The sequence below is a fragment of the Coturnix japonica genome, chromosome 4, assembly GCF_001577835.2.
Source record: "Coturnix japonica isolate 7356 chromosome 4, Coturnix japonica 2.1, whole genome shotgun sequence".
In the NCBI taxonomy this organism is placed as follows: domain Eukaryota; kingdom Metazoa; phylum Chordata; class Aves; order Galliformes; family Phasianidae; genus Coturnix; species Coturnix japonica.
Window position 1 is genome coordinate 44,171,579 of NC_029519.1, and position 25,166 is coordinate 44,196,744.

General features: G+C 47.5%; 1 protein-coding gene across 1 annotated transcript; it reads right to left on the reverse strand.

Moving 5' to 3' along the window:
* Positions 1-13,061: 13,061 nt before the first annotated feature.
* PPP1R3B (protein phosphatase 1 regulatory subunit 3B) lies at positions 13,062-18,023 on the reverse strand. Its single transcript, XM_015861820.2, has 2 exons — positions 17,937-18,023; positions 13,062-16,447 (listed from the first exon to the last, which is right to left on the reverse strand). The coding sequence occupies exons 1-2, from the start codon at positions 17,948-17,950 to the stop codon at positions 15,556-15,558; spliced, it is 906 nt and encodes a 301-aa protein (XP_015717306.1). The 5' UTR covers positions 17,951-18,023; the 3' UTR covers positions 13,062-15,555.
* Positions 18,024-25,166: the final 7,143 nt, after the last annotated feature.

Below are 25,166 nucleotides of genomic sequence, written 5' to 3' on the forward strand. Positions count from 1 at the left end.
GTGTATGTTTTTAAGGACTTAGGAGAGTGTTTCTCATTTTGGGTAGGCCTCCCAGTTCCTGGTCAGTTGCTCTTGTTCTGCATTCTGTTTAACATGAGCTTCTCAGAACAGACTCAGTGGTGGTCTGTGTTCTGTTCACTCTCCTCAATATGATGAGAGAGAATTGCCTCAAGCTGCACCAGGGGAGGTTCATATTGGGTGTTAGGAAACATTTCTTCTCAGAAAAAGTGGTGCTGCAGTGGCACAGGCTGCCCAGGAAGGTGGAGATTCCCTTCCTTCCCGTAGACTTCTATCCATAGAATCCACCGTCATGTGGATCTGTCCTACAGATAGCTTATTCATCTGTCCTGATCTGCTCTTACAGCATCAGAGGCTGAGAAACTGTCCAGACCTGATGTCCCCATGCCTTCAGAGGGAGAACAGAAAGATGGTTATGCACAAGTGGCCATCCTGAATGCTTCTATATTCTTTCTGTTGGCTGTGTAATTGCAAATGCATCTGAGCCACTGCTTTTGTAAAAGCAGACACTGTCATTTTTTCTCATGAATGTTGCGAGCGCTGGCTTTGTGCCCATGTTTGCATACTTCTCCTTCTCCTGAAGTGCATGTAAGCCAAACATTCAAGGATCCAATCAAACAGTGCTGTCTTTTGCTCTTTTGCACGGTGGTGATGTTTGTAGAATGAAATGCAGTATGCTCCTATAACAAAAAACAGAATAAAAGAAATCAAAGATGACAGAACTTCAGCAACAAGCTCCTAGTATACTTAGTGGTTTCGGGGGCTGATTAATTAAAAGGAATTTCTCTTCTTTGCCAGACACCAGCTGAGGAAGCAAAACCTTTGAATGGTGAAGGATTCGTTTTGCAGACATTTTTACCCCTCCCGAGGTCACTGAATCTCTGCACTCCAGTTTTACAGTCTTTCAATGTACACAACTGATGTCAACTCTGTTTTGGATAGCAACGGTTCCTATGGTTTTCACTAGGGCAGGCTGAACTCAGAAACATCCTATTTTTAAACAGGATTTAGGAATGAAGGGGTAGGGAGAGAAAAGGAGTCACACGAGGTTTGATTCCCTATATGGAAGATGGTGAGATTCTGGCTCCAGTGCAGGTCCATCAGATGACTTCACGGGAAAATTGCGTGTCTGGAAACATTGCCAACAGGCTTAAAACCTGGTAATCATCACCAAAATGTCCACTGTGGCCTTAACATCTTGTGCATGTCTTTGCTTCTCAGCATTCTTCTCCAGTAATATTTGGGTCCATTGGTATGGACTGCACTGAATGCTAGTTTCCTTGTCCTGCACACAGACCTCACTGCAAGAGCAGAAGCAGAGAAGAGGTGCTGGGCCTTAGAGCTTTGTAGGACTTATCTTTCCCTATCAGGCCATTCCCTGTTAGCCTTGAGCAGGCATCCAAACTTCCCTCTTCTCTGCCTCCTATTTCTCGACCATTCTGTCGTCATTCTGCCACCAAAGCCATTCCCACAAAAGACTGTGTTGCCTGTTTCCCTTTCCTGACCCATCTTTCATCCCCAAAACCTCTGATGTTCCCTGGGCTAGCTCAAAGAGTTTGCCTGCTACCCTCAGTGGGTAGCCAGTTTGCCACCTATTATCACTGCTGGGCTTTGCTGTGTGTAGGAGCATTGGCAATCCCATGGCCACCCATGGGAAAGGGCATTTGTTGTAGGGTGTGTGCTGCTAGGAGTCAGGAGGGCTGACACTGTCCCCAACTTCTCTTCAGTGCCTGCAGGTTCTGTTAGAGTTGTCTCAGAGGAAGGACTTTTTCTTGCAAGCTCATGCAGTGGAGGGAGAAAGAAGGAGGGCTGTCTTCTCTCTGTCCTTAGTGGGCAATATTGGTGGTAGCTGGATGATTGGACAAGATGATCTAATAAGTCTTTTCCAACCTTTATGATTCTATGATTCCTCCCGGGAGAAACCAAAGAAAAGAGGGATTCACATCAAACAGGACAGATATCCTTTGAATTTTCAGCTGCCTCCGGTGTAAGGGTTAAAAGCAGAGGAAAGGCTCTTGTGACAGATGCAGAAAATATGACTGCTGTAAACAGAGAAAATATTTAGAGCCACTAAGCAGTAATAACGCTGCCCTGCTTAGCAATGAGCAGGCTCACAGCCCAGAAGAAAGCCTTAACAGACAAATCTCACTGAGACTTTAAGGTCTCCGGGGCCTGGGTCCAACTTTGAAATCTAGCTTGGGAGTCTCTGCCAGCACTGTGAATCAAGAAAGGCTCTGACTGCTGCAGTTCCTATAAAGTCTTCCTTTTTTTTCTGTACCAAACCTTCTTTTTAGTTAAAAGCCTCCCTCAAGAGCAAACACGAGACCTCAGTCAAGTGTTCGGGTTTCTAGGACCGAGCTACATTGTGAAGCTGAAGGAAGAAACTGCCCAGTCGCCCTGGGTTGTGAGTGCTGCTGCAGCTTAAAGCCAGCTCCCTAGAGATAAAAATATTAAGGCTGCGAATCCAGAACAGCCCCTGAGAGCTGGGGTGCGGGTGGCTGTCTGCAGAGTCCAGACATCGGTGGAAATAGCTGCATTACAAAATGCCATGGCAGTGATTGTCCGTTCACGATCATCCAAGGAAGGTGTTCTTAACATACCCTTGAAGCAATTTGGACAGAACTCTGTGCCTGTCTTTAGGGCTGTTTCCCATGGGCCTTCTGAATGGAGATGCATGTGCTTTACTAAATTAATGTTGGAGGAATGGGGTTCAGCTTGGCTGAGCCACAAGGTTATTTTGCAGCTTTATGACAGTGGGTCTGACTGGGAGCTGCTGGCTGCCTTCTGATCAGGGCATAACACAACTCTTTTTTTCCTCCTTTCCTCCGGGGAATCTGTTGGGCAGAGTTGCTTGCTGACTCTGAGGGATGAACAGTTTGTGCTGGGTATGGTCTCACTGGGGGTCAGGCTGGATCCCTCACAAAGGGGGCTGTGGTCTGTGTGTATATACATATATACTCATATATACTATATGAGTATAAAGGGGGGAAGGTTAGACTACATATCTCAGCAGCAAGTGAGGTCTGCACTGTAGCCCATGCAACAAGGTTCCACAAACCTGGCATGAAATAAGCACCCAGGTTACCTGGCAAAAATTAGCTGCTGATGGGGTGTCTAGGGTAGCAAATGCCTAGAGAGGGCTGAAGGCTCTCCTAGGCTGTGTCTGGGTACGGCAGACTGAGGATGAATGACCGTGCCATCATGGCATCTTCTGCAGTGACAGAAGTGGGAAGAAGGCAGAGGGAATGTCATTGGTCAGAAGTACTCCTGGAGGTCCAGAGATGTTTCCCAAGAACATCAGGAAGCACCACGATATTCAGTGTGAAGCTGTACTGCAGGTCCGCTGGAGGGAGGTTTTATTGTGCCTCCCACTAAGACACATTCAATTGCACATACCACGGGCTGGCCTCACCAGGAGGCCCTGTGACACAGCCTTGGTGTGGTCCCCAGATTATGTCTCACCTGTTATTAATAGCCCCATCTTCTCATCTCTCCACAGTACTCACAAGAAGGTTTTTTTTTCTCTTCTTTTTCAAGCCAGTGATCAGGCCAGAAGCCAGGCTCTTGAGTAGCATGAATGTCACGTGTCTCACGTCACAGCACAGCTCAGCCTGCAGGAGCATCCACTTACCTGTGAGATCTCAAAGGAAGAACCAGAGGCGTGGATCAGCCCCTGAGAGAAGTGGGGGGGATATCACAGGCTCCTCTACCTGCAGTGGGCTTCCAGAAGGCAAGTGAGCAGGTAAGAGGAGGCTGTGAAGACGATGAGGCACCTATCAAAGTGCAGGCACCTTTCAGAGATTGCCAGGGGAGAGTAGGGCAAGTGAGAGACAACAGCCTTTGAGACCACCAGGGAGATGCAGAAATCATAGAATCATAGAATTGTTTGAATTGGAAGGGACCCTTAAAGGTCATCTGGTCCAACTCCCCTGCAATGAGCAGGGACACCTACAGCTAAATCAGGTTGCTCAGAGTTTGTGTGTGACCAGAAAAGGGCTTGTGTTTCTCAACCCCACAGATACATCCCTGTCTTAGTCTACTTTCAACATCTAACTTCTTTTCTGGCACATTCTTTCTCAGTGCCAGACTGCACCAAAAGAACACAGAACACATGCACACCCCCTTTCTACCTCCCTCTGCTTTACTCCCTTCCAATAGACAGGTAGCAGTGATCATCATTTCCCTGCTCATCTTTTCACAGAAGGGCAGTAATCTCTGAGCTATGCATGTCAATTTAAATAAGGCTCAGATGGGGAGAGGAACTATAGAATCTAGGTCAGATGAAGGCAACTGAACCTGCCCTTGAAAGCAGGAATATTTCCAGCCCTCCAATGATAAGGCGTTGGGTGGAACGCTGTTAATAATTCACAGCGTGGACATTAAATAGTTGTATCAGGTGACATTAGAAAGTCAGGCGCTGCTGGCTCTTCCTTGCTGAACGAATGGACTTTGACTCCTGTGCAAACTGTGCAGTGCCTCATCAAATGCCAAGGGCCAGAGATGGTTGTGGATTCTTCCTTCCAGACAGATTTGCTGAAAACTCACAGTTGTCTGCAGAGAGGGGCCTTACAACCCAGCCTGGCTGGAAATGTTCTTGTCCTGGTTGGGCACTTCTGTGCTTGGATTTTTAGCAAGCATTGCTAGGCCTGGTTTATTAACAGCTCCTGTAGATAGTGTGTAACACCTATACAGGAGATGGGGAGTTTGGTATCAAAAGGAATTCATGCATTAAAAATCAACTACATCTAAAAGAACTTCAGTGAGAGACCAGATTTGTGCTGTGTAGTTCAGGGAACTTCCTGCTTTACGTGCAGATTAAGATGTCGTGCTCAAATTTTTGGCTGCTAATCAGTGTGAGTGGTGGTCACAACCTGTGCTGGGCTCTGAAGCTCTGAAGCTCAAGCTTGTCATTTATTTTTCACCCCTTATAATCAAGTTTCTCAGCTCCAGCCAGGTCACATTCTGCCAATGACATCCTTCTGGCTGTGTCTTCAGATACTGTGGTTTGCACATGCACAGCTGATAGGTAATTAGAAAATCACCTAGAATAAAACACCCGCTCCTACTGCTAGGCTGGCTCTCTTGGTTTAGAGGAGTCACTGACCTCAGAAGATCTGGCTGGGATCTTACACAGGCAAGTCATATATCACAGAACCATAGAATGGCTTAGGTTGGAAGGGGCCTTAAAGCCCATCCAATTCCAAAGCCCTGCCATAGGCTGGTCGTCCCTACCAGCTCGGGCTGCCCAAGGCCCCATCCAGCCTGGCCTTGAGTGCCTCCATGGATGGGGCATCCACAGCTGCTTTGGGCAGCCTCTGCCAGGGCCTCACTACTACATAAGTGCAGGCGAACACTGGGCCTTTGTGCTGTGGGTCTTTCCCTTGGAAAGTGGCTCTTCCACTCCTGTTTTCATAGAGCTGATGCTGTGGTTGTTTTCCAGCACTGCAGGCAAGGAGGAATAATTTCCATGTAGGATGCCATGACAGAAGTACGTGCTTAACACTCTGGGAGTGCTCCAAGCTGGCTGAGCAGAATAGGCTAAGAAAGAGATTCCAAGAAAATCAGTCATCGGCAAAGGAAGATGCCCACAAAACTACTACTTGGCATCTTAACTAAAGCAGAAAGGGCTGCCTGGCAGGTCAGCAATGCAGCACTAAGAGAACTACAGCCTGGCCAAGCCCACAGCCCAGGAGACCAAGGGCAGTCCAACAACGGAGCTTTTCTCACTCTGTGGTGTGGGTCTTGCAGCACCAAGCTGGGGAGAGCTCTGCAAACCATAATGAGAAAGATAATAGAAACTGCCCCAAAACTGCTGAATAGGGAAATGCCATCCCAACCATTCAGAAAAAAAAAAAGAATGTGAAGAGACATTGGAAGTGCTTTCAAAGTAGCACAGTGCCAGAGCCAGCCAGGCCAGAAAGGTTGTCGAGATCTAATTATAGTCTTCAATCAATGCAGCTCTTATCCATGCTGCTAATGAACATACATGAGGCAAGCAGTTCTGCAGCTCCAGGGTTTCTCGTAGTAGCAATAACAGCTCAGTAATAACTAGCAATCTTTCTTGACGAGGTCTCTCTTTGCCTTCTCTGAGGTTCCCAGCCTTGGTGCATGCCCTCAGGAGACGTGCAAGCTGTAGTGAGGCTGTTCACAATGAGACAACCAGGCCAAAGCACTGAGGAGGCTCTGGAACAATCATGTCATTCTGTTAATAGCACACAGAGAGAAAGATAACAAGAGCTGGAAAATGCCAGGGAGTTTGGAGCATCCCTAGGACCAGAGGGGAACTGCTGTGCTGGAGTCTGACATGGGAACCAGCTTGAAGCTCACTCCTGCTTTGCAAGCACACACCTCTCAGAAGACGTCCGGGAAGCATCTGGCCTCAATTTTCGCATGACTGGTGACATTTCTTCTCTGCACAGCCTGGAGAAAGCTGCTTGGATGATTATTCATCCCCACAATTCAATAATTGCACCAGTCTGGAGCAGTCTAATCCCCTGGGGCTGTAGTTACAGCCTGCTTTGTTCAGCTGCAGAACTGCCCTGCACTGAACAGCCAATTGCCTGTGAAGTGATAGTTCCCTCCCATCAATGGAAAACTTTGAGTTCTGGGAATCTCCCCAGGCCTCAGATTTTTAAGTCTTTTTTTTTTTGTTATTATTGTTTTCCTGGGGTCTGTGTGACATCTGGAAACTCTCCTTACTCACAGTTCACCTATTCGCCTTGCTGCCATTTAGAAAATCTAGCTGCCAATTAAGGTTCTGTTGGGTTCTAGGCTCCTCATTGCTCTCATTGCCCAGTAGGTGCAAGACACCTACTTTGTTATCTGTAAGATCCGTACCCAAACTTAGAATCATAGCATCCTTATAGAATCACCGAGGTTGGAAAAGAGCTCTAAGATCATCTAGTCCAACCATCCACTTACCACCAATATAGCCCCTTCTATCCACGATCCCCAGTGCCACATGTTTCCTGAGCACCTCCAGAGACAGTGACTCCACCACATTCCTGGACAGCTTTGTGCCAGTGCATCAGCATTCCTGAAAATATCTGTTTCCCTAATATCTGACCTGAACCTCCCCAGCACAACTTGGGGCCATTACCTCTCATATTATCCTATTGCTCTTCCTTCAAGTTCAAGATCAGAACAAACTCAAAATCAAAACTCGTTTGGGAGGGAGATCAATGATGCCAGTAAAGCTTAAATTCTTCTTCCTTCTTCATTTTATTAAAGAAACAGAGGCAGCCCTCTAATGGAATTTGCAAAGGGAGAAGCAGCCAAGCACGAACGCAAACTGGAGAGCTGAAAAGCAATGGCAGACAAACTAGCTTATGACCTCTGGTGCATTTCAGAAGAAAAGAGCCTTTTCTTTCATTTGGCTGCAGAGAGAGCTGGGTGGAGTCTGCCTTAAAATAAGTTAGACAGAACTGGCTTGCAAGTCTCTGCTTTCAGCTTACCCTGCGAGTGTATTCAGAGTGAGTGTCAGAAATGCAAATCCCCCGAGGGTGGAGCTGCAGGGTCCTGCCAGTTGCCTGCTTTTTCCAGACGCCGTAGAGCCCTCATTTTGATAATTAGGAAGGATCAGGAAAGATGCCTGCTCTTGCTGATGCAAGGAAAGATGAATAACTGCATATGCTGTGTCTTTGTGTCCTCATTTTGGCTAATGGACCGCTGAGATATGCAAGCTGAGGAGTCAGTGGATAGCTGGGTTGAGCTGCTGCCCATTCCCAGTCCCAGTCAAGTATAGCTTGAGAACTAGCTTGAGGATGCTCAGAGGATCCGCACCTTTTGTAGTGTGGCCATGCATTTGCAGTGGTACTGCTTTAACATTAAGCAGGATCTTACACAGAGTATTTATCATCCCTGGAGTGCCTCCAGAGAAGGGCAGTAAAGCTGTGAAGTGTCTGAAGCATGAGTCTTGTGGGGAGCAGCTGAGGGAATGGTGTTGTTCAGTCTGGAGAAGAGGAGGTTCAGGAGAGACCTTATGGCTCCATACAACTGCCTGAAGGGAGGCAGTGGTGAGGTGGGGGTTGGCCTCTTCTTCCTGGTAACAGCGACAGGACAAGAGGGGATGGCTTTAAGTTGCATCATTGGAGGTTCATGTTGGGTATTAAGAAACATTTATTCTCAGAGAATAAAAGTGCGCCGGGACAGGCTGCCCAGGGATGCGGTGGAGTCCCTGGAGTTGTTCAAGAAAAGAGTGGATGTGGCACCGAGGGACATGGTTAGTGGGCATGGTGGTGATGGGTTGATACTGGGCTGGATGATCTTAGAGGTCTTTTGCAACATTAATGGTTCTGTGATTCTGTTCTGTCATTCCCTGGGATGACCTGGAGCTGTGGCTTCCCACATCCCTTTTCATTTTCCTTTTTTTTTTATTTTGGCTTGGCATTGAGGTTATATGGTCATTTAGAGATAAGTTGATGTAGTCAGAATTAGGCCACCTACAATCAGCACCCACAAGCCTGTCTGCCAAGCTATCTTTATGAGAAGGCCTATTTTGCAAAGTCTGGGTCATATTTCTGTAAGAACAGGGGGACCCCACATGATTCATTGTGCCTAATGAGACATGTCCAGCCGGAGAGCAGTACAGCAGCAGGACAAACAGATGCATTCTTCAGCATTACCGTGGCTCAGACAAGGCCCCAAGGGGACTGTTCTCCTTGCTAACACACATTGCTCTGGCTTCAGAGGGCCATAACACTGCATATCCCTCCCAGCTTCTCTAACATTACCTTGAGTTACCAGCTGGAGTTGTCTGATAGTGCCCAGACCCAAAGTCAGCCTTGGGTCCTGGGGGTCCTAAGCAGTCTCAGAGGGCCTTTCAGGTCATGTATGCAGCATCCATTTGTGTTGGAGTAAATGGGTAAGCATTAAATCCAGTTTGGTGCAGAAAAGTAACAATAAAAGCTTTGTGTACCAATAAATGGTTTCTCAATTTTAGAATAGAACAAGATACCTATTAGTAGAAATAACACTCATAAAACTGCTTGCCTGAACAAAAACTGTGCTTCCTTTCAGTAACACCAGAACTTAAAAAAGAAAAATGACTTAAACACTCAGTCATCTCAATGCTCACCCCCACCAAGTGCATCCCTGCCTGTCTTTGTGGCTCACTGTTTACCAGGCTGTTATTGCAGGGCTTTTAGAAGCGCTGAAAGATTTGTGTGTAGATTCATTGGTTGTCTAAGAAATCTTGTTGACTTAGAAGTTAGTACGAGTCTGCTAAGATTTCCTGCTTGGCTGTAAAGCAATCAAGTGATCATTGTTTTGGGCTCCAAACTGAAGTTCTCGCACAAATGCTGCCTTGGGGGAGAAATGAGTTTAATAGATTTATTTCTTTCTGTTTGTCTCCTATTCTGAGTTGAAGTGCTTGGAGATGGCTTCTCTGTGATGTAGTGCTGGGCTGTGATGGTCCTCCGCCCCAGGGGGACCTGTTTCACTTTCCTCCAACACCTGCCTCAGTGACCAAGTGTGCTGTTGTGCGAGGGGTACAAGGAGCCATGCATTGTCTTTGTCACCACATCACCTATAGATACACAGAATCATAGAATCATTACAGTTGGAAAAGGCCTCTAAGATCCTCTAGTCCAAACGTCAACACATCACTGCCTGAACCCTGGCTCACCACGCTATCAAGGCTGAGTTCAGCTGAATAGATGGATGGTTCTCCATAGGTGGAGAACCACGCTGTGTTTCTGCTGGTCACCCAGAAGCCAGTTAATCACAACAAGCAGAGAAATGCAGAAGCAGCACCTGCCAGGTGCCCAGGGGAGCTCTGTGTGAAAGGTGGATAGATATAAATCCTGAGTGAGGCTGGAAAGGGCAATCATATTTCTTCGTATAAAACTGCCTGTCTCCATAGTACTGGAGTGTCACAGCATAAACACTGAGGAATTACACTCCCGCTGGTAATGCAAAAGTTTTGTTCTGCCAGTGACCATAAAGATGGAAGACAAGCACAGCATTCTGTGAGTTCCCTACTGCTGGATGTTGAGGGTTGGGAACAAAACTGGAGCCCAAGGGTATTTGGTGGCATCTCCATCCCTGGGGTCATCAGCATCTGCAATGAGGTCTTGTGTAACTTGAACTGTCTGCGAGAAAGAGATACCAACAGATCTCTCCACATTGGAATATGCTCAGATTTGATTCATTAAATGTCACGTAAATGTCATATCATGCTATTAACTGACATGAAAATGATTCATCACCGTAGTTATAAGACCCTCACATCAGAAATAAGTTATGAAGGCATTTATAGAGATACCCTGAAGATGTCACTTTATGTTCTTTGAAGCAGATTTCTTGTGGGCCATGAAGTTGGACCCTTCCCTCCTCCATAACTTTTTTTGAAGATAAAAGACTACAGATCAGGAAGGAGATCCATGACTCATGCATGGGCCAGAGGGACTTGCCTGCATCCATGTTCCAGGAGCCAAAGCACTTAACTGCTCCTTAGTGACCACCCGGATTTAACTGCTCCAAAGGGATGTGCCAGCTACAATCATTTTCCAACAAAGACAATCTTTGCCTTTTTGTAAATGTCAGTAATAAGCCTTTAAGAACAGCTAACTGCCTGGCACATCACTGCTCCAAAGGGGAGGACAGGGACAGGCTGGGAGCATCCCCAGCTGCAGCAGGGTAGAACTTCTGCTGGCCAAAGCAGTTGGTTTGAAGCTTCACTCCATCAAAAAACCAACAGGAGTATAAACAAATTTTATTGCAGTAGTTTAAAGCCATCCAAGTTGGCCAGCAAGAGCAGAAACAATGGAATAGTTTGGGCACTTTGAAACCCACCCCAGTGCTGCTGACTTTACGGAAAAGCTCTGTGTGTTGCTGACAGTTGGGCCTTCAACACTGCCTCCTTTTACTGCTCACAAACATCCTTCCCGAGCTTAAGGTTTGGGAGGACACTAACCTCAAGCTCACTCCCCAACTTGTGGCGTAACCATCCCAAGTGTGGGATGGTTATGCTACAGGCAGCACCACATTGAGAGAGAATGGAAAAGAGTAATACCCTGTTGCAGAGCACGAGGTAGGTGATACAGAGCAATAGGAAGCCCTGTGGTATGTGTCTGAAAGAAAGAACCGTGCTTCCCTCCACTGCTCTGAGAATGGGACGTGACACCAAGCAACCACCTCTTAACTGAAAGCTCGAGGAGGGGAAGTGATGAACAAATGCGGCTGCTGCTGGGAAGCAATGCCCTCCGCCTGCCTGTCCCTCAAGGCACACAGCCAGCACTGATGTCTGGTGCTCAGTTAGCAACACAGCCTCACTTTCTGGCTAAGTACCCCACAAGCTAAGCATGCTGGAACCCAAACCCAAGGACCCTCTTCTGTGCCTGAGCAACCTCAAAAAGAGCTCACTCAGTCTGTTGCCAGGTTGGACACAATTCTGGCATGGAGAACAGCCTCAGGAAACTAGACCCTCCCAGGGCTAGTCAAGTCAAATACCTCAGCCAAGAGAAACATGACTGCCTTGCTTAATTATGCCTGTTACAAGGTGGCACAGAATACCCCTATGGTTACAGGGGTGAGGAGCTTCAGAGCAAAGGCTGGGGACACCTGCCACCAAGGGCTCTATAAACGCAATGACCCCAGTGTCTGCATCCTCAAGCAATACCTGGGCAACCAGATCAAAACCCAGAGCTCTCTTGGCCTTTCTACTATTTCCAGGCTCAGCTTAGACTTCCTTATCTCTCAAAACAAAACTGTCATGGGGGTTTTCAGCCACAGAACTGTTACAGGAAATGCCTGGCTGTGGTCATTTCACTCATAAACTTGTGTTCAAATATGGAAGCAGCACTGGCCTGAACTGCTTGTAGACGTGCTGAGGCAGACCAAAGCTTTTTTGAAAGCTGCATTGTTTCCTTAAAACCAGAAAAGCAATCAGATGGCCTTTGAAAAAAAAAAAAAAAAGCGTTCTGTGCTTGATTAACAGAGCAGTAGTTAAAATAATAATGAAGCACTTCCAATGGTGCTTAGACATGGAGGCGATGATTTAGGGAGAAAAGGGAGTGGTGGATGTTTATTGAGAAAGCAAAGTCCTTTGCCATCATGCTGTTTCTCCTTGGTTTAATAGCTGCCAGGCATGTGTTTGCTTTGTGCTTTCTGCCCTCCCCCAGCTTTCCTTCTTACAATACAGGTAAATAGCAGAGACCACCCAGAGGCAGCAGCCCATTACTTAAGATTCGGCAGGTTCAGGATGTCTCCGAACCCAGTGACAGATGGGTGAAACCCAGCCCTTGCTGGCATTTCCACAAGAATTGCTCCCCTCCTGCAGCGGGGAAGTTTCCTATGGTGCAGATTTCTGACCCCCCTGCAGCAGGAAGCAGCTTTAAAGATGCTTGTTTTTGTGATGCAGAGACTGGGGGAAGGACATGACAAACCAAGAACCATACCTTAGGGCTGTAGAGAGCAAAACAGCCTTGAGAGAGTTCATGTTGTATAAAAAGACTCAGAAATGCCACAAAACAAAGGTGCTCAATTTCATTTTTACATAGAGCAAGTTCTAAATTCACTCTGCAAGATTTCATGGCAAGATAGGAAATGCTGTCAGCTTCATGCTTTAAATCCTTCTGGTAGCTTTCCTTCTTACCTTATCTGTAAGTAAGGGAGGCCACCCACAGCTCAGAGTCGTTTACTTAAAATGCAGTTCTCCCGGTACTGCACCTCTCCTGGCATCCATCACACACTTGTAGCCAAGCAGAGAGAAAAAGCTGATCCCAGATCAGGCTAGATAGGGGGGGGGGGGGAAAGGACTGAGCTCTAACAGAGACAAACCTAAAATAAATGCAGAAAAACCTGAAAAGCCACTGCCCAAACATGGGCCTGGCTCTTCTCCTCCTTCCCCTTCTAGAGACTCTGGAAACATTAGTCCTGGCAGAAGAACTGTGTTAATAGGCTGCTCTTCTCTACTTTCAGCAGCAGAGTCCAATGCAGATGTGTGTTCCTGCCAGTGCTACTTGCAGGAAGCTCATCTCCTGTTTCCAAGCCACCTCCCCACCCTCATGGGTATTTAAATAAAGATAGCAAGGTACACAACCAACATTGTTCCACCTTTATTTTAACAATCAGATAAAAACAGAGCCATGGTTTTAAAAGACTTATTACATTGCAATTATAAAGTGCATTTTCCACTTGACGGCTGTGTACAAAAGTAGTTTTAAAAACACACATGCAAAGAACCCACAAGGCACTTCCAGGCATAGAGTGAGGAGAGCAACCCCTTACTTCTATGTTCACATTGACAATGGAAAAAGGGAAAAGGCCACAAGTAGTATTTTTAAACTACTATTGGTCAAATAGTTCCCAGCCTAGCCTTTACTTATGGTATTGCTCTTCTAGCTTATCTTCCATGCTCTTCCCTTAAGCACACCGCTTCCACAGCCTGAAAACACAGGCCCCGTAAGGAGATCCACCATCCTCAGCACCCCAGACACATGCCTCATTTCGGCCCATGAGCAGCCCTCTCCAAGCACAGGAACATGCAGGAGGGCACAGCTTCTTTACAGTGTCTTACAGCACTAACACCATTCACTAAATCCAAACAAACAAAATCAGTGTCACTCAAACTTCAGTTTAAAAATGGGTTCAAGCCAAGCTGGGCAACAGTCCCTTCACAAGAGACCATAGCAGATAAGGGCTGACTCAGGAAGCTGTTTGAACAGACAGAGGAACCAAAGCTGATGAGCTCTGAGATAGCAAGTAGATTTATCACCTGGAATTAGCAATCAGGCAGAGTGACAACAAGCATCAATGCTGAGTTTAGTATAAAGCAGCAGCTTAAGGCTAGCTATTCTCACAAGCTCTTTTGTCCCTTTCAGCACTCAACACTGATTATACTATCCCTTCTAAGTTAGGAAAAACAGCTTCGGTACTTTATACAGCAGTCTCCAGATCTAAAAGCTAGGTTTAAAAGCTTATCAAGTAGTCTAGCCCACACTGCTTCTCCCCAACCAATCTAAAGGCTGCTATAGGCACCCAAAAATTTCATAAAGCTTATGCACTAGGAAAATTCCCTTGACCTCTACTCCTACAGACTATTCAGAACCCCCCCCTTTGACTGGGGGATTACTTTTTCTGCTCAACTATGCAAGCAGCTTTGCAAGGCTGTTTGGCACTGAACAAGCTGGCTACCTCATCTCAGCACAGCTACCTAGTTTCAAAAGAGTGATAGCTCACACTGGCGATTTGTTTCACACCTGGAGGTGGCATCAGAGTAAGCCCAAATACCACATCCCCACACTCCTCCACACTGGTGGGGTGAGCAAGAACAAAACAAAGCTTAGACATTCCCAGGTTGAAGTGGCAGCAACTGCTAGAGAGGCAAGGGAAGCACAGCATACTGATGTTCATTACAGCCACAACATCCTTGTACGTGAGCAGTGCCACTCCATCTGCTGCCAAGCAGTCCAAGGCACAGAGTAATAAACCAGTACGCTTTTTAATTAAAAAGGCAATCTCAATTCTGTTTATCTCAAACCATTGATGGTGCACATGATCCCAGCACTTTATCAGCCAAGGCACTTTCGTCACAGTAGGCGCATGACAGCCACCTTCTCTCTTCACGACACTGCCATGTGTTTAGCTCCCACAACACCTGAGAACAGCTGCCTGCATGAGCCTCATGCCAAAGCCCAGCAAGGCCAACAGCTGATTTCAAATGTCCATCAAGGGATAAAAGCAACGCTGGTCACTTGTGATTAAAAGAGAGGAAGGTTATAAAGAAGGCAGTCACGGCTGTCAGCCTACAGATGCTTTACAAGCACCGTGCAGCTACAGCTAACCTCTATTTTTGGTAACACCAACCAGCATATGATGAAAGCTTTTCAAGATCAGCTGATAAAACAACTGGTGACTAAGCATATCAGATTTTCCCCCACAGGCACATACGTCCCCTAATACAGCAGGCTGTGAGGGTCACATCTTATCACAGTTGTATTCTCACTTCCAAAATACCCTTCCTGCCTCAAGCAGAAAGGGCTTCACACGAGGAAGTGCACAAGATGGCTGTTCCCCATAAGCCAAATCACTTCAACATTTCCAGACAGACACAGGCCAACCCTCCAGGAGAGCCCTGATGGTGAAGTACAGCACACTTAAAAATACTAGGAAAAAAAAACAGCCCACCAACACCAAAACCCTTTTAACACTAGCAAGCAACACGAACCAGCCACCACTACATAGCTTCAGCAGACAACCCAAGCACTGTAGTGTATCCCTGGAGACTAGCAGCTTTACAGAAGAGGAAGGAGTAGCAGCACTGAACAGACAGGCAAGCGACATCTCCTTTTCTTTTGATCATCTGGAGAGTCTGCTATCTGACTTGAGACAGGGAAGGCAGCCCTCTGCATTAGAGATGCACCCCTGATTATAAGCCAACTGCCAGCAGAGTACTGCACTTTTCTTTTTGCTGGGAGGCTTATGCAGTGCTACAGGGAGCCTCACTTCTTCCACCTTTCCACACACCTCGTGTTTAGGAAGACTCCCACGTCTGCAGGCACCACCAACAGTCAGTCAGAACATTAGGTCCTTATGTCAGTAATAGGGCCCTAGCTTTTCGTATCCTGAATAGCTTGGCCACTCGGCAAACAGACCATAGGCGCACCGAGGACTCCCAAACTGGTCAAAGGCACTGCTGAAGTCTGGGCTGCACGGGGGGCGGAGGGCTTCCTGGGCAGACTTCAGTTCTGAGCGTATGATTCTGTAATTTGTGCCCCTGTTGCTGTCCCAGTACACCTTGCCATTGCACTCAAAGGAGACGGCAAACTCAACTCTTTCATGGGATTGAATTCCATCGGGCAAGCTGATGTCGAAAGAAAAAGTGTCCCGATCTGATCCTCCGTACGTATCCTTGACATATTGGCACGGGAAATCTACAAAGTTTTTCCAGGTGTCAAATGTCATCCTGATCCTCACGGACTTTTCAAAAGCCAGATTCCTCACTTTCACTGTGCCCACAACAGAGCGCTCCTTTAACATACAGTTTTCAAGGCACACGCAGTCTGTCTGAAGACGGTTTCTGAAGTCCAGGTAGTCTGCAGAGGGCTGGACAAAGTCCAGGACAAAGCTGTCCCTCTCTACTGTTGTCAGACTCACAATGTTGTCGATCAGCTCGGTGATGTTGAAAGGAATATCTAGAGGATCATCGAACTCTGAGAACACCTTCACCATTGTCAGAGCAAAGCCTCTGCTATCCGCAAACGACACCTTCTTCTTCACCTTGTTGTGTGTGAAGGAGTTTTCTGCCTCTTCTGGTCCAGTCAGTACTGCCTTGCTGTTCAGCTGGATGCACGGCCGCAATGGCTTGTTTGGCTTTGGGGCAATTTTGCAGGCACACCTCTCTCTTCGCAAGGGTGAGGAGCACAGGTACAGCTGCATTGCTACATCCACAGCCATTGCTTGTTTGTGAGGAAAATAGTCTATTACACTGAAAGATCAAAAGAAGGAGCAGTTTATGTCAGAGAAGCATTTCAGTGACTTGTCAGATAGTTGCTACACTATTCCCCATCCATCCTAAAGAAGCTCAGTTTCCATCACCCCCAAAGTCCCTCAAGCTCTGTCAGAGGCCAGTACTTGCTTGACTTACAGATATGTTGGGAAGCGTGCTACCACAGTGCTGTGGCTCAGCCATAGCCTGTTACATCCCCTCAAGGGCAAGACAACTTCCCATTGCTTGCTACAAAGTCACCATGCTAAGGCACATGCAGTCATCACCCTTTTAGGCTTGCAATAGCAGGCTCTGGAACACCTCTGACTTAAACCAAAGATCTGTGGCTACTTGGTCCTACTGATTCTCACTTTACACTTATAGAAGAGCAACTTTCTTCCCACTTCGCACTTTAAAACAGGTATCAGGCAGCCAGAAGGTTCCTCCTCCACGCAGAATGCACACCTTAAGCCTACAAAACACTTAAAGAAACATCAGTGTAGCTAGAGCAGGCAAGCTGTGTGATGTACTCAAGGCTGACAGAGGCTTTGGAAATAAGCCCTCCCCTCAGAGGCACAGATTGCGTGTCTCTCCACCACAGCATCTCCTCCTCTAGCATCCAGCTCCCAGTGACACAGCACAGTCCCTCTGTGCACCCATATCTTGAAGGCAGGCTACTTCCTTAATTAAATTCCCTGTTTGGCTGCAGACCATGTTCCAAAGCCGGTCTCACTGCTAGAGCAGCAGCAGCTGACCGCACAAGGGCTCGTGCTGCCAAAGCCACACACAGCCAGCTATAGGACTTGATAGCTGTCCCTGTGCCAAGACAAAGCAACAGAGCTGCTCTCTCCAAGTCTGTGCTTTACTTTCCCACCCTGCAGCACCAACAGGGCAGCCCTCCATAGCATCCCTTCAGCAGCAGCACTTGCTTACGTTAAAAGGCATAGACAAAGGTTTGCTTCCTAACACCAGCTACCTCCTGCATTTCTTCTTTAAGCCTTCTTTGAAGCTCAAGGGCACCTGCACAAGGACAGACAGCGGATCCACCTGTCTGCCAGCACCAAGCCGTTCAGCTCTTCCTGGTTTCACTGGCTTTCTCACATATGTCATACAGCTCATTTCCTCCTTTCAAACAAACCAAGGACAACTTCACCTGCACCCCCTCCCAGCAGCAGCCATACACCTGATCTCCCATTCAGCGCTCAGGTACTTCTGTAAGCCTCAGTAACAACCAGCATTTAACGTTAAGAGGCCAGGAGCATCCTGCCTGCTTTGCACGACTTGAAGCACATCCAACTTGAAAACCAGAGGAAAGGGAGCGAGCAGGACCACCCCTTTCAGAAGGGGAAGGCTGCATTCCACTCACCACCCCCCCTCCAACTGAGCCCAACCCCGTATCAAGCAACTCCCACAGCACAGACCTGGTTACCCCCACGACCCCTACAGGATACCCCCCGTGACACAGCCCCGTCCCCCATACAGCCCGTACCTGACGCAGCGCATGAGCCCGCTCACACAGCCCCAACCCCGAACCACCACCTCTAACAGGGTGGCCCCACAGCGGACCCTTAAAGGCACCGCCCGCCCCTCCCTCCCTGCCGCCTGACCAATGGGTGCCGTCCTCCTCAATGGAACCCTCCTCCTCTGCGGCGATGGGGCTGGATGTGTCGTACCCAGCCGGGTGGGGGGCTGCGCTCGCTGGGGTGGGTTGGGGGGGGGGGGGGGGTGTTTGGGGCGAGCATTGGGGGTTTCTAAAAGCCAGCTGGATGCCTGGGGTCTCCTGAGGGAATTTCCTGTGCCTGAGCAGGCGTTGTGAGCCTCTCTGGTATGAAACTGGTGCAACCCCGGGGGGTTTTGCCAGCAACGAGCAGCCAAAGGTGACAGGAATGCCCCGAGGCCTTCTCAGGGGGCTGCTGTCCTCAATAAGGTGTTCGGTTTGCACTGAGGGGTGGGGTGGGGTGGGGTGAGGAACGAGGGTTACTCACACTTTCCGTCCCATAGCTGAAGCTCTGGGGCAGAAATGCCAGGAGACGTTCCCAAATCGCATTTCCTGACAAGATTTAGGGCACGGAGTGGAAAAACTGAGCTTCTCACAGACACGAGAAAGTCGTCTCTTACAATGACAGTGTTATGAACAACCACCTGCGGGAGCCAAGCGGCCGGCAGAAGCCCATCCCAAGGCAACTCAATGCTCCAGCGGCGACACCTCCTCCTCGCCTCCTGGGAGCTGGGAATGGTGACAAGGCTGGGAGTAACAGCCTCTTGTTGGCCTCCGAGCACACCAATGTGAGCAGTGCTGCTCTCCCGCCTCCCTCCCAGAGCATAAAAGCGGTATTGAAGAGTCAACATTTGTTTTTAATTAGCCGGTGGAAGCAGGCATGGCTATTGTTAAACCCAGAGACTTCCTGCTGTAAAGCTGCTGCTTAATCAACTCGCTGCTCCGCGATGCAAAGCGATGCAAAAGGGTTGTGTTGGGGGGAAAGACCATTGTTTTAGCCTCATAGGTTCCTGCTTTTAGATAAAGGCAATGATAAGGAAGCTGGGGAGAGAAATCTACTGCAGGTCCCTTGGAGATGTGGATCAGTATTTTACATGCCAGCGGCAGTGTGGAATTTCAGCAGGGCTGATTGGCGACAAGGTTTGTGCAGGGATGCGGGGTAGCAAGGATTTGCCCAAGAGCAATGGACAGAGGCCCCAAAAGGCCCTTGGGTCTGCACAGCCATCTCCAGGCAGCGCTACCGCAGCCTGGCTCAGCACGGTGGCTCAGGGTGCATTTCTGTCGCGTGATAGAAGCTCTGTTTGCCTTGTGCAGGGCGAATTGCTTCACAACTGCTGCCTACTGTTTGCCTCTGAAGCAAAGGTAGGTGGAAGCCAGGGCAGGGCATTGTGGCGGGCTGTGGACACAGGCTCTTATCTTTTGGGAGCAGAGATAATGGCTATATTTAGCTTTGCACTGAGCCCTTGCACAGTGGTCTTACTGATTTCCCCATAGCTTTCCACCCCTCCTGGCTTGTTGGGGGATGAGGAAGAGCGATCTTCCCCTTCTCTGCTTGCTGCATAGCATGGGGAAGAAGCTACTCCCTGGGGGGAGAACTGCAGAACAAGCCCCATCCTGATAGATGCCTCTGCAAGGAGATTCCCTTTGTCCTCCCAGATGTCACCTGGAGTTTGCTCAAAGTGCAGGGCTCTGTGAGGACTCGTGGTCCTGCCACCCCTCGAGTTCCCACAGTGCTAGCTGGAGCTTCCCGTCCTCACTGTCAGGAGCTCAGATCCCAGCTGACAAGCAGGAGAAGGGAAGCAGGACTAGGGCATTATGCAACATGTCCACACTGCAGTGGGCTGTGGGGCCAAGGCTCAAGGGCGAGTATTGTAAACCTGTGGGGTGGCTGACGTAACACCGCTGCCTGAGGACCCGCAGGACACCCCCTCCACAGCTCTCTGTCCCTTCCCAAATCATCAGCAGAGATGGACAGCATCCACGGTGGTGCCTGGTGCTGTTGCAATGCTGGCAGTTGTCAGAAATTTCCCAATTAGCGGTGCTGCTTTTGAGCCGGGTCCCAGTGCTCCCACCAAACAGAAGAGAGTTTTGTTCGTGACAAGGCCAAGAGGGTAACTCTGAAGTAATTTAAATCTGGTGTTGCCTCATGTCAAAATACCAAGGGAAAAGCTAATTTTGGAATAATTTCTGTCATGATTGGGAGGAAAGCCTGGCTTATATAGAAGAGGTTATTTTGGGCTGCCCCAGGGCAAAGGGTAGGAGGCAGCTTGACTTTCTGTCCTCCAGAAAGGATGCACCCATGTGTCCATCTGGCCATCAGTCCTCCCTCATACAGATGAAAACCAACCTCTCAGGAGGATGGGAAGCTCACAGACTCCCTCTAGATTTCAGCAGTGAGTCAACAGAATCAAGCATGGAAAAAGACCCAGTGAACATCCTTTTTTTTAGTAGGTCTCCAGCTCCTGCAGCTACCCCAGGAAAGGAGGCAAAAAACACATAATGTGTCATAGTGTTGAAGGAAATCCCGCTTTGGTTTCCAATTCCTGCCCCAAGGCAGAAGCCCTGCTTCCACTCCTGGCTCTGCCCCAGTGCAATGAGTTACCTCAGTACATTGGCTGCTGACCCGCGATGGGATATTGACCCTGGCATGGCTCTGTCAGGATCTCATATGCACTCAGATGGTCAAACACCCCAAGGAACATGTACTATGCCCTGCAGGAGACTGAGGCACCTTCCATTCCAGCCCAGCATGGGGTCAGGTACAAAACCTGGTGCTCTGTGTTCTGCCAAAAATATCAGGTTGTGTGAAATTATTGGTTCCTAATAATAAGAATGTCCACCAATAGGCAGCAAGAAAATCTATGCAAAAATGAAGTATGCTGGGGAACGAATTGATGGAAATAAGAAAGCTGCTACTCACAGGGAAAAAGGGGATGGGTTTGGACTGGGATCTGCCCTAAATGCACAAGTCATAGTGAAGCAAGGAATATTTTAACTTCAGTGCCCTAGAAAGATTGCAAACCTCATTTGATGGGGCAGATACCTTGGGAACTTACACACACTCAGGACTGGAGACTCACTGGGCTTATTTCTGCATGAGAGACTGTGCTTTGCTTGAAAGTCACTTGTGTGCTCATGAAGGTTGGGATAGAAAAGATCAGGCTGAGGGCTCCTTGTAGTCATTGATGATAAATGCAAACTCAGTTTTCTTTCGAGGATCCATAGGCTCTCTTTGCTACAGCAAACAGTGATCCCTACGTGAAGCCTTTTGTCTCATCTGAAGATCAGCATCAATGAAAGATGGGATCTGTTGCTTTCTGGACTTGCCTATCTCTGTCCATTCACTATAAAGAGAATCTAAAAACTAGGAGGAACGAAATGGCTGTGGTGTCTCAAATACCGAATGCAAAGTCAACAATAATGCAAATGCTGTGTGGAGGATGCTGAGCCCAGGTTTGGTTCGTACAAATGCCTTCACTGTCTGCAGATGTATTGGCCTTGTCTGCTCCCTGAGTGAATATCCTGTAGAGATGACTTTATCCCTGCCCCATCTCACAATGTCTACTCGATCTCTTTTGTGTTTAACAGAAGCCAGTGGTGCACAGCACCTTTGTACCAGAGCAAGTGCTTCTAAACTTGGGTTGGAGGAGGCAAAATTTAGAAATTGTGCCTGCAAATGAAGACACACCCAGCTCAGGAATATCTGTAAAGCCTGGAATGCAGGCTAGTTATTCATAGGAAGCCAGGGAGGAGGAACTCGGGCCATTGGGCAGTCTACTAAGCAGCATTTTGGTGCTGGCAGCTGGGAATAGTGTGTGTCCCAAGCCCATGGAGCCTGTGAGCATTTTTGGCTGTCTCCTTCATCCCCTCCTCCTCTAGACTTTGCTCATCCTCTATTCCCAGTCTGCTCAGATTCCAGCAGTACAGAATGGCATGTGGAAGAGGACAGTGCTGGCAGGCTCAAGCAGCAGCCACAGCAATCCTGCAGTGACTGAAAATGGACCTATAGAAAACACACCCCCTCACCACAGGTACAACAAAATGCTTGGAGTCTATCACGGCTCAATGGATGCCACTGCTCCTGAGTAAAAGTTGAAGTGTAGGACTGGTCAAGGTGGTGCAGACACAGCAGATAGAGGAGAATGTCCTTGGCCATCTGAGATGAGAGATCAGCCTACAACAATCTGAACCAGGGGGCACCGGCAAAGCTGGTAAGAAAGCAGTGATAGCAGGTGCTATGGGAAAATCAGTAAGGTAAAATAAATAAGATGGTTTTGAAACTGATCACGAGTAGGCTGAGAGTTAGGTTTGTTGATATATCTGCTCTTGCCAAAGGAGATAACACATCTAGAAGAGATGCAGTTTAGCATAGTAGCTGAATATCCTGGGTAACTGCTGGTTTTAGATGACTGTTTTTGAGGAAGGAAGTTAATGCAAAATTGTTTTTTCATTTCTTGCACAAGACGACAGCAACGTGGGCATCTTTGTGACTCTCACATACGTACACATTTGTACTCATATGGACACATCCTTATACATGTGATAGTGTTAAGGATCTGTGTTAGAATTCTATATGTGCTCTATGCTCATTTAAGCTCACAGAACAAATCATCATCTACTGCTGAGCTTTCCAGCTGCAGAGCAGAAGAAAACTGGTCCCACAGATTTTGAGCTTTCTTAGGTTTTCATCTTTTTTACCCCCACGGCTGTGATGATAACTTGAGGAGTTTATCTGAAAGCCAAATGCAGTCGGTCTCTGTTGATAGGCCATCTCTCCTGGTCTTTCAAAAATACTTTGATCCCCACCCTGCTGTCTTAGTCCAAGTCTGTGCAGTAGCACAACATCCAAACTAGTAGTGCAATGCTGACATGCTGCAGGCGACATCAAACTCTTGGCACTAATTATTGTCATTGATGTAAGGGTCACTTCAGAGCACAAGGTTTCCTGTGATCTTCTAGCTCCCAGTGTGGAAACAGGAAAAGAATAAACGCCATTTTCTAAAGCTGATTGTTGTAACCTTGTTGTCTGAAACTCAGACAGCACTTCAGATTTCCTTATTACCATGCATCTGAAAGGCAGCAGGCTGCTGTCACCTCCCAGAGAAGGGTTCTATGCCTTAGTTAGCTACTCCACAGAGAACTGACCCACTGCAATTGCTGCCGACTTCCTCAACTTCCTTTGGTTAGTTGGTCTCAAAATGATATGAAGGATAGGCAGCCTCCTGACTTCCTTAAGATCTGTGTTTCTTCCATGGGAGCCCTTACAAGGCCTAATGCAGTTCAGTCTTGAGCTGGGTTTGAGCTGGCTGGCAACTTTGAGACAACTTTTATAGCCCTTGGTCCCATAGCCAGTAGACTTGTGGTTGCAGCATGGTTTGCTCAGGGTCCTCCAAAAGGTGTGCAAAAGTAGCTTTTATCTCAATCAAATCACAGCAGCTCAACTTAAGCTGCTTGTGTCAGCTCCCTGTGATCTCCCCTACCAACAGGGCCCGATCCAGCTTGTGCAAAGACACAGCTTGAGCTTTGCACCATTCTTGTGCTGACTATACGGGACAGAGCTTCTCTGGCCCTCCAACTGCCTCCAAGCGTTTTAAAAACCTCTGATAAAACTCAAGCTAACACAGCTATAAATAGCAAACAATGGCTCTTGGTTAACCCGGGGGCTTTGGTCATGGAGCTGGCTCTGTACTTCAGTGTTTGGCTTTTCCCAGCCTCAGGTTTCATATCAGCTGGGTTCCAAGTTCATTAACACTACCAGTTCATTTCTGCCTTCTATTCTAGGCAACAGGAGGCACATGTTTCCACAAATATGCACCCATGTGTATGAAAATATGTGTTTATATATTACACAGCTGTAAATATACTTGTATGTATCTATAAAGGTATACTTGATGTACTCAACTACTTCGTGGTCACTGTGGCACAGATGGCCTCCAATCACCACTTCACCTATGAGACTCTGTTTACAAGCAACAAATCTAGGAGGGCACCTTTCCTAGTCAGCTCCCTTAGTACCTGTACCAAAAAGTTACCATCAGGGAGTTTTAGGAATACACTGGTTCTGTTTGTATTAGCTGTGTGATGTTCCCATTTAATGTCTGGCAATTGAAGTCAACCATAAAGACAAACTAGGTTGCAAAGTACATAATTTCCCCATCTGCTGTGGATGTTGGAGTGGACTGTCCATCACAGGCCTATGTATCACCATGCTGCTGTTCCCCAGCATTTCTTATCTGCACAAACATGCTTCCTGTTTATTGAGCAGACTTTTTTTTTGTTTTCCAGGTCGATTTCCCCTATAAGCATATTATTGCTGTTATTATTGGCTGGCATGGCGTGACCCATCAGAGGTAATGTGCCGTACTGAAGGTTTAATCTCAGGGGAATGATGGCAAAAAAGCCACTACTTAAAATTGAGAGCATGCTGTATAATGAGCAAATACTGAGTGATGAGAGGCAGATAAGAGATGGAAAACTCACATATCAGTAAGGTATGGATCCAGTATTATGTGGCTGAGAGAGAAGGAAGAAAGAAAACAAAGATGAATCTCAAAATACTTCAATGAAGGTCTTAAAAATTTTGCAAATAGGAAATAGTATATGAATGTGTGTTCAACTTGCTGCCTCAGAGCAAAGCCCTTCCTTTAATTAATTACTAATACAAAGTTGTTCTAGTCTGTATGAAGCAGTCAGTTATGCTAAAGCTATATTAACCCAATCTAAGGTAAACTCATGTTTCTATTACTAATACAAAGGTATTTTATTCAGTACAATGCAAACAAGCCTATCCATGGACTCTGCGCAAGCAGTCTGGCTCAAAGACCTTTGCCCATAGACTGTGCTGGGACTCTTGCACCTCTGAAGATTTATGCTCACTTTACATCCCATTGCAGACTAGCTGGGCTTGTGCTGACTTTGTTACACTTGATGTGCTCAGCTGCAGCCGATGCAGCTCACATCCCAAAGGCTCCCAGGCAGAAATACTCCTGAGCTTTGCAAACAGCTTGAAACCACCTGTAGGAACAGGTAGTGATGGCCATCCTGTGATGATGCTTCCCACCCACATGCTCCAATCAGAGAAACTGTGCTAGAGCAGCTTCTGGCATTGGTAATTCCAGCAGCCCTATGTGGGAGAGCTGGGACTTAGGGAGGGCATTGGTGAGCGTTACTGGTGTAAAAATCAAAGGTACCTGCTGTGGGACAAGCAAAAGGAAGCTCTGC